Source organism: Rhinoraja longicauda, chromosome 5 (genome assembly GCF_053455715.1).
Source record: "Rhinoraja longicauda isolate Sanriku21f chromosome 5, sRhiLon1.1, whole genome shotgun sequence".
Classification (NCBI taxonomy): Eukaryota; Metazoa; Chordata; class Chondrichthyes; order Rajiformes; family Arhynchobatidae; genus Rhinoraja; species Rhinoraja longicauda.
Genome location: NC_135957.1, coordinates 30,941,411 through 30,955,260, shown reverse-complemented (window position 1 = coordinate 30,955,260; position 13,850 = coordinate 30,941,411). Strand labels below are relative to the sequence as shown.

The 13,850-nt window shown below is 39.9% G+C and overlaps 1 protein-coding gene across 9 annotated transcripts in view; it reads right to left on the bottom strand.

The window, feature by feature from the left end:
* kidins220b (kinase D-interacting substrate 220b) overlaps nucleotides 1–13,850 on the bottom strand; it is a 294,629-nt gene that overhangs the window by 73,771 nt on the left and 207,008 nt on the right. For 6 of the 9 annotated variants that reach the window (XM_078399228.1, XM_078399223.1, XM_078399219.1 and 3 more), the window contains exons 2-5: nucleotides 4,860–4,943; nucleotides 3,807–3,948; nucleotides 1,351–1,449; nucleotides 1,157–1,255 (exon numbers count right to left, since the gene is read on the bottom strand). The exons of 1 other annotated variant lie outside the window; for it this stretch is intronic. In XM_078399228.1, the coding sequence (XP_078255354.1) occupies nucleotides 1,157–1,255; nucleotides 1,351–1,449; nucleotides 3,807–3,914 (306 nt within the window). In that variant the 5' untranslated portion in view covers nucleotides 3,915–3,948; nucleotides 4,860–4,943. Of the gene's footprint in view, nucleotides 1–1,156; nucleotides 1,256–1,350; nucleotides 1,450–3,806; nucleotides 3,949–4,855; nucleotides 4,944–13,850 lie in introns of all 9 variants that reach the window. 2 more of the 9 variants (XM_078399220.1, XM_078399222.1) reach the window with 1 other exon arrangement.

Below are 13,850 nucleotides of genomic sequence, written 5' to 3'. Positions count from 1 at the left end.
ATACGCTGACCAAAGGAGGCAAGAGTGCCAAATGCCTTCTTCACCACCCTGTCTACCTTTGTCATCACCAACAAGGAACCTAGAAGCTGCATGTCAATGTCTTTCTGTTTTACAACACTCCCCAAGGTCCCACCATTTACTGTGCAAAGCCTGCCAAGGTTTGTTTTCCCAAAAAGCAATACCTCAAATTTATCTGAACTCCATCTGCCATTTCATGGCCCAGCTGCTCAAGATCCTGTTGTAATCTTGGATAAACATTATCCACTTCACTGTCCACTGTACAAACAACTTTAGTGTCATCCACAAACTTACTAAGCATGCTCACAAAGCATGCCAATATCCACATCCAAATTGTTAATATAAATATCAAACGACAATTCCCCACTACCGAACATTATGGCACATCTCTTGTAACAGGCCAGAAGTCTGAAAAACAATCCTAGAGTCCAGTGCATATGTGGAAACTCAGTTTTTCGACTTGTAAACTGTTTGAGTTACAAACAGTTCTCAGGAACAGAATCTTGACGTAACTGTAATCCAGATTTCAAATTCCATCTCATTGACTTAAACAAAAACAAATGCATGCAATGTATTATATACTGTGCACCTGTTATATACTATATATTAGCACAAGTTACCAAACCAAATTTCAACCTCTCTGACCATACCATAATAATTATTTTTTACTCTTCTTTTCCAAACATAATTCATAATCAACAAGTAAGTGTTTCAGGGACAGATAATCATATTTATATGAATGATAGCCAGAGACAGGACATCGTTCTTCTGCAAGAAATTTGATCTCCATTTATCATTACCTCACAGTGGCTAGCCAAGTTTACAACCGTGTAGGTTCACGGAATAAATTTGTAGCTCACACTCTGTGAAGCAGTTAACTTGCTCTCCATGTTGCTAAAGTATGGTATTAATTTCACAACAACTGAACATCCTAATGATATATTAGGAGCAAATCCCTACGCATGTATTCTCAATTTATCAAGTATCATTTGCAACAAAGGTAATCTTTTCCAAAATTGACATCCATCCAGTTCTAATTAAATACAAAATAAACAAATTTATTTCAACATTTAATTAGGTGTATAAATAAAATTCTTGCAAAAAAAATAGCAGCACCGTACTTTTACTTTACACTCACCATATCTCTGTGCTCAAGGTTCGCATTGAAATTGATAAGTTCGCTCACAATTTCTAGATGTCCTTCTTTTGAAGCCGAAATAAGAGCTGTCCAGTTATCCTGTCAACAATGAAATAATCATGTGAAAGTGATTTTAAAATGCTGTTTGAGTGATAAAAAATCAATTATTAATATTAGATAAAATAATTACTTACAACATCTTCCAGGTTACAGTTGGCTCCTTTCTTAAGCAATTCTTGCACGATCTCCAAATTCCCCTGCTCTGCTGCTAGCATTAATGGAGTTTGCCCGCTCTGCAAAGTAGAATCATTTGTCAGTATCAACATTCAATTTATTGCCAAAAATTAAGATAATTATGATTTTAGTTCAAAGATATTTAAGTATTTTCAATCACAAGATAAAATAAAAACCTTATATTCTGCAGGCATCTTACACCCTTTTAAAAAGTGGTTTAAAGCACTGCAGCGAAGCAAACAAAACAACCAAATGCCTCTTGAGCAGGTTAGGTTATTAAGATCTGCTGTCTCAGTTTGAATGTATATCTGAGCATAGACAATAGACAATGGGAGTAGGCCATTCGGCCCTTCGAGCCAGCACCACCATTCAATGTGATCATGGCTGATCATTCTCAATCAGTACCCTTTTCCTGCCTTCTCCCCATACCCCCTGACTCCGCTATCCTTAAGAACTCTATCTAGCTCTCTCTTGAAAGCATTCAGAGAACTGGCCTCCACTGCCTTCTGAAGCAGAGAATTCCACAGATTTACAAGTCTCTGACTCATCTCTGTTCTAAATGGCCTACCCCTTATTCTTAAACTGTGGCCTCTGGTTCTGGACTCCCCCAACATTGGGAACATGTTTCCTGCCTCTAATGTGTCCAACCCCCTAATAATCTTATATGTTTCAATAAGATTCCCTCTCATGCTTCTAAATTTCAAATTCCAAATGGCTGAACATGTTCTTTATTAAGAATGAGTAATGGTGTTTGTGAAAATGCAAACTATCATGACAAATTAAAGCTCACTTTAAAATATAAACATTTCCTAACAATTCCCTACTTTTAAAGGATGGATTTAAAAGATTTAAAACATGGGTGACCTATATCAAAATTTTACCTAACCAACAAAACTATTTAGTTTGCTACAATTTTCTTTAGAGTGGTCAGTTAGCATTTTGGGCTCCAGTCTGACAGCAAACTATAATTGCAGTCAAGCCCATATGACTGGATAATTATATCATTGAGAAACCCAAAGGCTCCAACTCATAAAGGTTTCCTTCTAGTAGTGTTATTGGTTTATTTTTATCACATGAAAAACAGTTATCCTGTCAAATCATACTATACACGATACAATCAAGCCATACACATCTACACAATTTTTTTTAAAGTAACATTGATGGGATGGAATCACATGGGGCCCTGTGTGATTCACAGGTATTCACCCTCAGAATCACACAGGGAGCCAAAGCCATGTTCTCAAGTGTCAAAAAGTGGGTAGACACGAAATCTGAGAATATCTGAGCACTTTGAAACCCTCGGGCATCTTTAATCGGCAACTACAAAACTGCATTGCGAAGAGTCTTTGCTTGACTGTTATGGGTAGGCTTAAGGGAGCTAAGACATTTCACCGTTCGGCGCGGCCTAAGATAGGCCGCGGGATATTTCTCTGCTGGGCGGGGGCTTCAATGTCGGGAGCCACGACTGCCCCGACGTGCAGCAACAGCGGCAGCGTGTTCGCCCGCCCCGGATCGGACTTATCATCGGCGGAGCCGGCCGTTTTCGGAGGCTGCGGGAGCGGCTGCGACGCGACGCGCCTTGGGCTTGGCCCGCTGTGGACCGTCCGGTGCGGCCTGCAACCACAACAACCTGACTGCGGGCGAGGACAGCGGGAGAAGGGAAAGACATTGTGGGCTTCCATCACAGTGAGGAGAGGACTGGAGGAGACTCACTGTGATGGATGTTTCTTTGATGGATGTTTCTTTTTTTGTGTGTTTTTGGGGTTGGGTGGTTTGAGTGCCTGTTTGATGCTTTTATTGTTGGACTGTGTTTTTGGGGGGTTTTTTGGGGTTGTGTAATTTGAATGCCTGTTTAGCGCTTTTATTGTTGGACTGTGTTTTTGGGGGTTTTGGGGTTGTGTGATTTGAATGCCTATTTAATGCTTTTATTGTTGGACTGTGTTTTTGGGGGGTTTTGGGGTTGGGTAATTTGGGTGCCTGTTTAGTGCTTTTATTGTTGGACTGTGTTTTTGGGGGTTTTTTGGGGGTGTAATTTTGATGCTTATTTAATGCTTTTGTTGTTGGACTGTGGGTGATTGAATTAACATTTTGTTCAAGATGGCCGCGCCGTTGTGTTTGGCTGCCTGCCACTGTATGTTTCTTTTTTTTCCTAGTCAGATGTGCAACACTTTGGTCAACGTGGGTTGTTTTTAAATGTGCTATACAAATAAATTGACTTGACTTGACTTGACTAAATAGCAAAGAAATCAAATAGTGTTAGCTTGCAGAATTTTATTTACAGATCAATTTTGAATACAACTTCTTTACATTTTAATTGAAAATACAGAGTAAAACACACATACGGCAACTTCAGTTACCAGATGTCCAGCATACCTGGGTATCGTGAGCTTGCTATTTACTGTAAACAACTTCCTACCTCATTTCTTTCATCCACATCTTTGTATTTCTCCAGCAATGCCTTGAAAGCAGTGACATTTTCGTCTTCAATATAGGTTAGCAAGCTTTGAGCTGTGCCAGTGGCCATTGTGATGCAGTCTTCTCACAAAGCAGTCTTGACTCTACATAACAAAATATTAACACAAATTGGCATCAATTTCAGAAAACAAATGGAGATGCCAGCAGAGAACAGTTTTAGTTTTATGCAACCAATCATTCCTACACCACCCTCTCCTTTCAAGATATTGAGCATCTGCACGAAGCAGTATACGGAACCTATTGTCAGAGGTTGTCATTTCATTTTGACCTGTCTTATGTAGTTCAATGTAATTAAATTTTACATTTCACACATCACATGAAGGGAAAGAAAAATCATTATTAAATGTCAGCAGTCATTCTTCATCACTTATGTCATTCATTTTCATAGCTTCTTTCTCATAGATTGTCTCCAAACATTGTAAGGTGGAATATGGAAGACATTGGGCAAGGAAGAAATCAAAAGCTCAAAGGAGGAAAGAACATGGAATAATAACTGAATGGTCTATCTGTTAACAGGGAGTAGACATATACAAAATATACATTAAAGCAGGACTAAAATTCTTTGAAACGTGATACAAGAGAAAATTGAATATGATAGGCCTGAACGGTGTATAGTGCTTTAAAATGAGGACGAGGACTAACGTGTTGAGAAAGAAAACAAATGTCAACAGAGCTTTGGCCAAATGATTGTTCGAGATTATACATTTGAAACCTCAAGATCAAGGAGCAAGTGAAGGTACATGATTCCGTCTAACAAACACTAACAAAAGAGACAGTATAAGGAATGTTCCGGGGTGAAAAAGTGGAAATCATCAAAACTGATGGAGGAAACAAAATAATTAAATGAACACGACCATGTTTAGATTAAGTGGTGTCGCTTTATATATCATATCAATGCATCTAAATGTCATTATTTTATATAGCACTTTTCTGCCTTCTGCCCATCTCTCTCATATTAAAATTTGGTCCACATAAACTTAAAATTTATACTTGCTGTTGAAAATCTGTTTCTTCCAAGGTGACAAACCGTTGTCTGATCCTCTTTTATGGAGCTCTAAGCTGTGCAGTGGGCCAAACCCTGAATAAATAAGAAATACATTGATAAGGTTTGTGATTTTTTTAAAAACTTGCTTTATGTATTCTTCAATTGATTTTGCAACATTATATCCACAATTACAAACTATCTTCCTTCACAGAAAATCAAACGTCATCTCAATTTGGCAAGCTTAAGATAGATGTCTTAAGTTGAAAGGGAAAACAAAAACAAATAATTGTACAATATTATTACAGGCCAAAGTTGTAGCTGTTTATTTTTAAACACACAAGGAGCTGACTAAATTTAAATACAGTAAAAAGTCACATCACTATTTTTTTTAAACTGTTTATTAAATGTCAATTATCGTCCAAGTTATGGACTTATTCTGCTACCTTCTTGTGAAAATAAGATTCCTACAGAAGCAAGGAATAAAATCTGCAGCTATGGAAAGAATTACAATTAAAGAGTACCGTACATATTCCTTTCAAGACACCTCAAACCACTTGACAGCCACTGAAACACTTCTAAAAAGCATTTACTTCTGTCATGTGCACGGCAAGGTTGAACAACTTAAAGAAAGGTCCTTGTTTATCTCCGGAGCACATCACAAAGTCAACTTCCTATCCAGCCAAATGAATATGCTTTGAATTAGAAAACAAACACTCAAATTTAAAAAAAGGGAATTTGAGAAAGCCTTAATGGGTAACGGAACACCAAGGCATTGGTTATGTAAATATAATATGCAGTCAGCAAATAAATAATAAATTATCAACAGGAAGTCGACCTATAAATAATTAAAGCATTGAACCCTGCACATAGTGAGAGTGGAGAAGCCAGTCAAGTACTACTGAATCCAGTTCAACGCACAATCTGACACCAAGAGGGAAATGTTAAACATTGTGTGAGGGACTTGATTGACCATCACTTGGCTTGGTAGCACCACCAGCGGCTGAGCTGGCTCAGTCCTGAAGAGATCATTGCCACAATGGCCTAAGGCAGGTAATGAGTAAACCAGCACTTATATCAGTTTTGATAGAAATGACCATCACACTCCTTACAGAGATAACCTAACATCTTCACACCAAGGATATGCTCCATAATGTTGCATGGCACTACAAACATGCGAAAGGGGGCAGCCAAAGACCAGATCAGGCAACTCAAAAATAGGCACCCATGGGGGAACTCCTTCTACACTATTTAGCCATTGGATCAATCAGCAATTCAGATGGGAATTCCAAGAGCAACATCCGATATACCTAAAAATAAGGAGGTGCCTGCTGTGAACCTGCAATGCAAACGTCTCTGCTCTGTTCACTGTATACTAAGCAGGAAGACGCAGCTACAGCAATAGGTCATCAAATCTCTTCAACCCCATTATATCTATTTGTCAATGTTGGAGTATAATTAGAGTACAATTAGGTGGCCAATAGTAAGAGGAGGTCTCAAGTACATCCCCATCTTCAACAATGGCAGGGTCCATCAAGTATTAATTGTCATATCTACTGACCACAGAACAATGAAATTCTTGCTGCAGCATTACAGGCCTACAGATATGAGGAATCTTCTGAAGTCTGCCTCTGTGACTGAGATTACAATGCTATTGATAGCGATGAGGTCCTGAGAAGGTACATCGGTGTTCTCCTTTTCCAAGCGAGTGTAGAATGCATTGAGCTTATTTGGGAGTGATTCCATGCTGTTGCTTGAGCTGCCACTTGGTTTTGCCTTGTGGGAAGTGACGGCATCTCACCCTCCAATTTAGAGCAAAAGTGTCTCTTTGCCTTTCTGATGGCTTTATCAAGATCGTATCTGGACTTGCTATATGAACCTGCATCGAGACTTGAATGCCCAAGATCAAATCCTCAGTAGATTGCGAACGGCTTTGTTTATCCGAGCCTTCTCATTTGGAAAGACTCAGATGATTTGGTGGGAACACATTCCTCCACACATTTCCTTGTGAAGTCGGTAACAACTGTGACATATTAGTTCAGGTCCAATGCAGAGTACTTAAACTCCGCCCAGTCTACGGAATCCAAGCAATTACAGAATCATTCCTCTGCCTCCACTGACTAGCTCTGTACATCCTTACTGCTGCAGCTGTGCTCTTCAGTCACTGCCGAAACACAGCAAGATGGAGAAGAGGCAGGTGGTTGGATTTCCCAAAGTGAGGGTGACGGATGGAGCGATAGGCATCTTTGATGGTGGAGTAGCAATAGCCCTATTTGATCCTCTGGTTCTGAAGGACACATGCTGGTGGTAGCTAGGAAGCGACTTCTTTAAGCTGACCTTGTTGAAGTTGAGTTTAATGGGAAAGGTGTTGGTTAAGGTATGCCATGAGGTTTGCTAGGGTGTCAACCTGGGTCAGGATGTAGTCGTGATGATGGAGGTGAATTCGCTTTGAGGTAGAAGAGATGGCACACCATTACTCGATGTTCCAAGTGCAGAGAACTGACGTTCTTTTACATGTGAGTGCTTAAAACGGCAAGCTGAGGGAACAATTGTGCCACAAAAATGCTTGGCAGCTATAGTGTATACACATGTGAAACACTAACACTAGGGTGGCACGGCAGTTGCTGCATTACAGCGCCAGAGACTCGGTTTCGATCCTGACCTCGGGTGCTGTCTGTACGGGGTTTGTACATTCTCACCATGACCTGCGTGGGTTTTCTCTGGGTGTTCTGGTTTCCACCCACATTCCAAAGATGTACAGGTTTGTAGGCTAATTAGTTTGGTGAAAATTGTATACTGTCCCAAGCTGGTCAGCGCGGACTCGGTGGGCCGAAGGGCCTGTTCCCGCGCTGTATCGTTAAACTAAAATGATAAAGTAAACTAAAAGGCCCAGGTTTAGCTAAAGTTATGCTCCTTTAGTCTGCCCTCTTTGGCACAAAATTTTCAACACAGTAACTTGTTTCGCATGGGAGCTAACATTGGGAATAGGGTATTTAAGTCTCCATTGAACAAAGAACAGAGAGTTTCTCTTGCTGGAGGAGTAACTAAAGAGGACAAAAGAGGGGAAAATCAAATAAGGAAAGAAATCGTAAAGGAAATTAAATATTTTTAACAATTGACTTCATGAGGAATGGAAGTGCAAACTCTCTTTATTGAGTCATGGAATTTAATTAACGTTGTACAAACTACCAAGCTCAAAATTTCTGTCAAGAGTTTAATGAGCAGTTAAAGTGCAAATCCAGAAATTTCCAGAAATATCTGGGTGGCAAAAGGCATAATGCATTTGAATTCTGGAACACAACAGAGCCAAACTGGCTAGCAAATTTTGGAAATTCTCAATAGCTCCCAATCTAGTGAAGTTACAGGCTGAATTATGCATTAATGACTCTGTTTATCATTAACATGCTGTAATTTTCCAGCATGATCTTGCTCTGTGTGTTGGGATTCTTACTTGGCCCGCAAGTCCCATATTAATAACTCAGTATTCTAAGGTAGGATATGCTGGGGAACTTTAAAAACGATTGAAAAGAGAAGGCCTATTGAACAGTACTGGTGGAATCTACTAAAATATATAAAATACTGTAAACCCTTGCAATAATGGACGATGATCGAGGCTCCCGCTGCCCCTCCCCACTACGTCCGGCAGTTATCCAACAAGCTGGCGCTTCCAGTTGCAGGAGTGGAGAGAGCGAGCAGCATGAAGGCGGCATGAGTACCAGACATGTCTCTGATGCACCGTGTGTGGGGCCAGGGATTATACAGCTCCCCAGCCGGTGAATTCCTGCTTGTTTAACCCAGTCCCACTGGCGCATTTTTTCCCTCCCGATCTTGGATTAAATGTCACTCCCCTCACTCATTCATAGTGGACAATCGGCAATAACAGGCATCCTCTCCCTCATGGACCATTATTACAAAGGTTTACTCTACAGAAATACTTGAGTGTTTTTCCTTCTATGTAAGCATCCATTTTTACTATTCCAATTTCCATATAATACATGCCCTGAGCACTTTGGCTCAGAAGGACATTTAAAAATTGCATTTGCAATTCAATAAGCATTTTCACAGTCTTGACTGCATCTCTCTTCTTCAAATAATGATACATTCCCCACAATAATTTGACGTTGCTTCAGGCCATTGTTTCTTTTTTTTTTTTTTTGTGATTTGCAAATTTGAAGTGAATGATGGTAATTATGAAAAAGAAGCTTTCAGATTTTTCTGCTTTAAATGAACAAATTCATGATTATGCATATGCGTATGTTAAACAAACTGTTGTAATAACAGTTATTTAAATAGCACATTACCCAATGAAGCAATTGTTTTTGTGCAACCATGTTTACTCAATGTCAGGACAAATCATAACAACCTCTACATTATGCGTATTTCAATAAACTTGGAAAACTGTAAGATTAAATTAATTTTGTTTTTCAAACCACACTAAAATAGGATTGTGCAATTTAAATTGCATTTATTCAAAACACTCCTTGATATTTTATGCATCTGAAGACAACAAAATGCTCATAACACCATAAAATTCAATACCGTACAAATGATGCAATGGAAAATTCAACCTGGGAATAAATAATGTATGAATACAATACTCTTCCAATTATCTCAATTCTGCTCTGCAGCACATGTGATTTCCTTTCTAGCTGCAAGGAATATAAAACCACAAACGCAGATTTGGCTTTATCCAATTCGTGGGCAATCTGCTGTATGAAAAAAATGACCAAACAAGGAATTCAATCATTTCTAATATTAAAATTTAAATAATGTTTACAATCTCCCATTGCTTCTGGAATCTTGACAGATGGACTTCTCAAATTGACCCAAAAAGCACAAATTAAATCAATAAAGATGCCAAAAGATGTTAAGTAAATGCTATCTTTATAAAGATGCAAAATTGCAGTGACATATCAAACATATATTATACATCCCTGAAGGCATTTATCTGTTTTCAGAGAGTTAATAACAAAAATTGAAAATGTAGCATTTTAGGCACAATAGAAAGCAAAATCTCCAAATATTGCAAATCTGAACCGTAAATATTTATGGAGAATAAATAACAAAAATGAAATGCCATTATATTCCAAACCAAAATATACCATGTGCAAACAACCTCTAATTCTCCTTGGAACCAATATGAAAACCCGCACAGAGGTTTCAAAAAGTAATACAGAAGTTGACCTGTTTTAACTCCTGGAGAACCAAAGGCACAATTTTAAAACTCACCCCATTTTTCCAAATCTTTCTGTAAATTCACACTTACTTTCACTAATCTCTTCCATAATGGGATTCCTCCTTTGATCATCCTTGAATTTAACTAATTTTCACATTTAACTGTCTTCCCCCGGCAGAGCACTAAATTCTATAATTCCCTCCCCAAGCTTCTCCAGCAGTCTACCTTGCTATCCTTTTTAAAACCTACTATTCCACCATGTTTGGCAGGTGCCCAATGTATAATCTCAATTGCAAATGCTGTGAAATGTTTAGGATATTTCTGCACATCAAAAGATGCCAATACAGGATGCAGCAGTTAATACTGTTGCCTCACAGACTGCCAGATTCAATCCAGTCCTCCAGTGCTGGAGTATGGACATTTTCCTCTACCTGCTTGCATTTCCTCTGGGTGTTCCAATTTCCAACCATATCCCAAAGACGTGCTAGTTGTTTGAATGAATTAATTTGTAAGTGGCGGCACTGCGCAGCAGCTGCGGCTCACCTGCAGTCCGTTTGTCTTTTGTGTTTTTTGTCTTAATTGTAGTGTTTAGATGTGATGTAGTGTTTTTTGTAGTTGTGTGCTATGTGTGGGGGGGGGGGGGGGGGGGGACTGTAAAAATTGTCTCTTCCGAATGGAGACGCGATCTTTTTTTTGGGTCATGTCTCTGTTCACGCTGCAGCCTACCATCGGCCAAACACCTGGAGTTGGCGGCCTCCAGCTGGGACCACCTGGGGCTCTGGTTGCCTTCGGAGGCTGTGGTGGCGCTGCGAGTGCGGCTGCGACTCGCCTTCGGAGGCTTCAGCCGCGGGCCGCGTGGACGTCGGAAGCTCGTAGACCCCTGGGTGGGGGCCGACTTCGGGAACTCCGGCAGCGGCAGCGTCTTCGCCTGCCCCGAATCAAGGGGCTTGGGTCGGCCCACTGCAGACCTTTCACCATCCAACGCAGCCTGGAATAGGCCTCGGGATTCTCTCCGCCCGGCGGGAGCTTCAATGTCGGGAGCCCCGACGGCCCCGACGTGGCAAGTTCAACGGTCTGACCGCGGGAGAAGACGGTAGGGAAGAGAAAACACATTCTGGCCTTCCATCACAGTGAGGAGGTGACTGGAGGACACTCACTGTGATGGATGTTTTCTTTTTGTTTTGTGTTGGTTTTGTGATTGTGTGTGTTATTGCTTTATTTTTATTGCTTCTTATTGTTGGACTGTGGGTAACGGAATTTCGTCCAAAAGACATGTTTTTTGGATGACAATAAAGGCTATTCTATTCTATTCTATTCTATTCTAATGCTGAATAAATGAATGAATGAATACTTTATTGTCACATGTGACAAGTCACAGTGACTTTCTTTGCTTGTTGGTTCTTTGTTGGTGCTGTAAATGACCCCGAGTGTAGGTGAATGGTTGGAGAATCAGGGTGGAGATGATAGGCATCTGAGAGCAAATCGATTACAGGGAAATAAGTAGGGGAATGGGATTGTTTGAAATAAGTAGGGGAATGTGATTGTCTCAGAACCTCCATAGACTTAATGAGCCAAATGGCGTTCTTCCACGTGGTTAGGAAACATGAGAGAGAAATCTTGAACTTCATAAAGAAATCAAGTTTTAGCCCAATCTCATCCAGGAAATATATGGCATGGTTTGCCTGGATAACACACTAAACAAAGATTTTCACTGTACCTTAGTACACATCAGAATAATAAACCAATGGCAAAACTTTGTTCTCATCATAGATATGGCCCTTCACCCAGGTTAATTGTTATTGATCATTTTTATTAGTATGAACCTTAGCACAATAGGCCAGAATGTTGAGAAATGCTGCCAATTCATTCCAAACTTGCAGAATCTCTCAGTAAACTTTAGAATTCCTGCATCGATACAGAAATCATGAACTCACTAGTGATTCCCCAAACGGGCTGAGACTTTCAACTGGCGTGAAGTCCGTCAGCGAACTGTCAACTTGCGGCATTTCCTAACTGCTACACCGGGATGGACAACTTTCATATGATTGCTCTCAATGCACACATCCTGCCCATGCACAATGATAATCTCCCATTATGAAAAGAATCCTGTCCCAATTCTTCAATTTGTACAATCGTGATTCCATGATTCAACAATTGAACAAATGAACTATCACAAGACAACAAAAGTGCTAAGTACTCAATCATAATTATTCCAGTAAGGAACTGATTAAGTTGACAATTACAGGGAACCTTTGTTTAATGCAATCTTGAAAGATGCTTCATTAAGGAAAATGCCTATATCTAAACGATGCAGCAAAGTGGATACTTGGTATAATGTATTCCTATGGACACCATTTGTGAAAAATGAAAGACGGCTGCAAAAAACGAGACGGAGAACAGAAAGGAGATTGAGAATCTTGTAACCTGGTGCCAATACAACAACCTCTCCCTCAATGCCAGCGAGACAAAGGAGATTGTGATTGACTTCAGGAAGCAAAGCAACACGCACACAACAGTCTACATTGTGCAGGAAAGAACTGCAGATGCTGGTTTAAATCGAAGGTAGACACAAAATCCATCAGGCGACATTGATGGACCTGAAGTAGAGATGGTCGAAACCCTCAGGTTCCTTGGAATAAATATCACCAGCAATTTGTCCTGGACCAGCCACATCGAAACTATGGACAAGAAAGCGCACTAACGCCTCTACTTCTGTAGAAGGCTTAGAAAGGTTTGTGTGTCCCCAACATCCCTCACCAGCTTCTACAGTTGGGCCACAGAATGCATCTTATCGGAATACTATACATCCTGGTTTGGGAATGGCTCCATCCAAGACTTCAAGAAACTGCAGAGAGTTGTGGATGTAGCCCAGACCATCACACAAACCAGCCTCTCATCCATTGACTCCATCTATACTTCATGCTGCCTTGATGAGGCTGCCAACGTAACCAAGGACTGGTCTCACCCCCGTCACTCCTTCTTCTCCCCTCTCCCATCAGGCAAGAGGTACAGAAGGTTGAATATGCATACCTCCAGACTCAGGAACAATTTTTTTCAGCTTTCATCAAGCGACTGAACGATCCTCTCATCAGCTAGAATGCAGTCTTGACTTCCATCTATCTCATTGGAGACCTTTGAACTATCTTTAATCGGACTTTATCCGACTTCAATGTTATATCTTGCACTATATGTTGTGCCCTTTATCCTTTATCTGTGCACTGTGGATGGTTTGAATGTATTCATGTACAGTCTTTGACTCGATAGCACATTAACAAAAGCTTTTCATGGTACTTCAGTATACACCTTAGAACAATAAACTGTATTAAACTAAGCAAAATATTTGGTATAAGCCACTATTGGATTTCAATAGTGAATTGTTAGAGATTATTCTTCAAACATTATGCATTGCAGATTCTCCAACATACTTCAAAAGCCTGCAATTAATTGTCATCAAGTAGGCTGCCTATGTAATAAAACACTTAAATTATATGACTTTGTCACACAGAAGTAGGAAAGTGAGTTTTAATCACCATCTTTCTATCCACATATTCTAATGAATTACCTAACAGTACAATATTTTTTAAAACATCCACATAACAATTTTCAAAATATTGATATTTTTTGGAATGTACATTAATTAGCTCTAAAACCTTTTGTGCACTGTCCCAAATGAATAAACAGATGAAATCAGGTATTACAGGTGTGGGATGTGTGTACTAAACCAGGTCTGATTGGTGCATACAGGAACATGGAAGCTATGTAATCGGGCAAGAACATAGCAGATGTAATATAGTGTGAAAAACTGTGAGATCATCCAGAAAATAGGT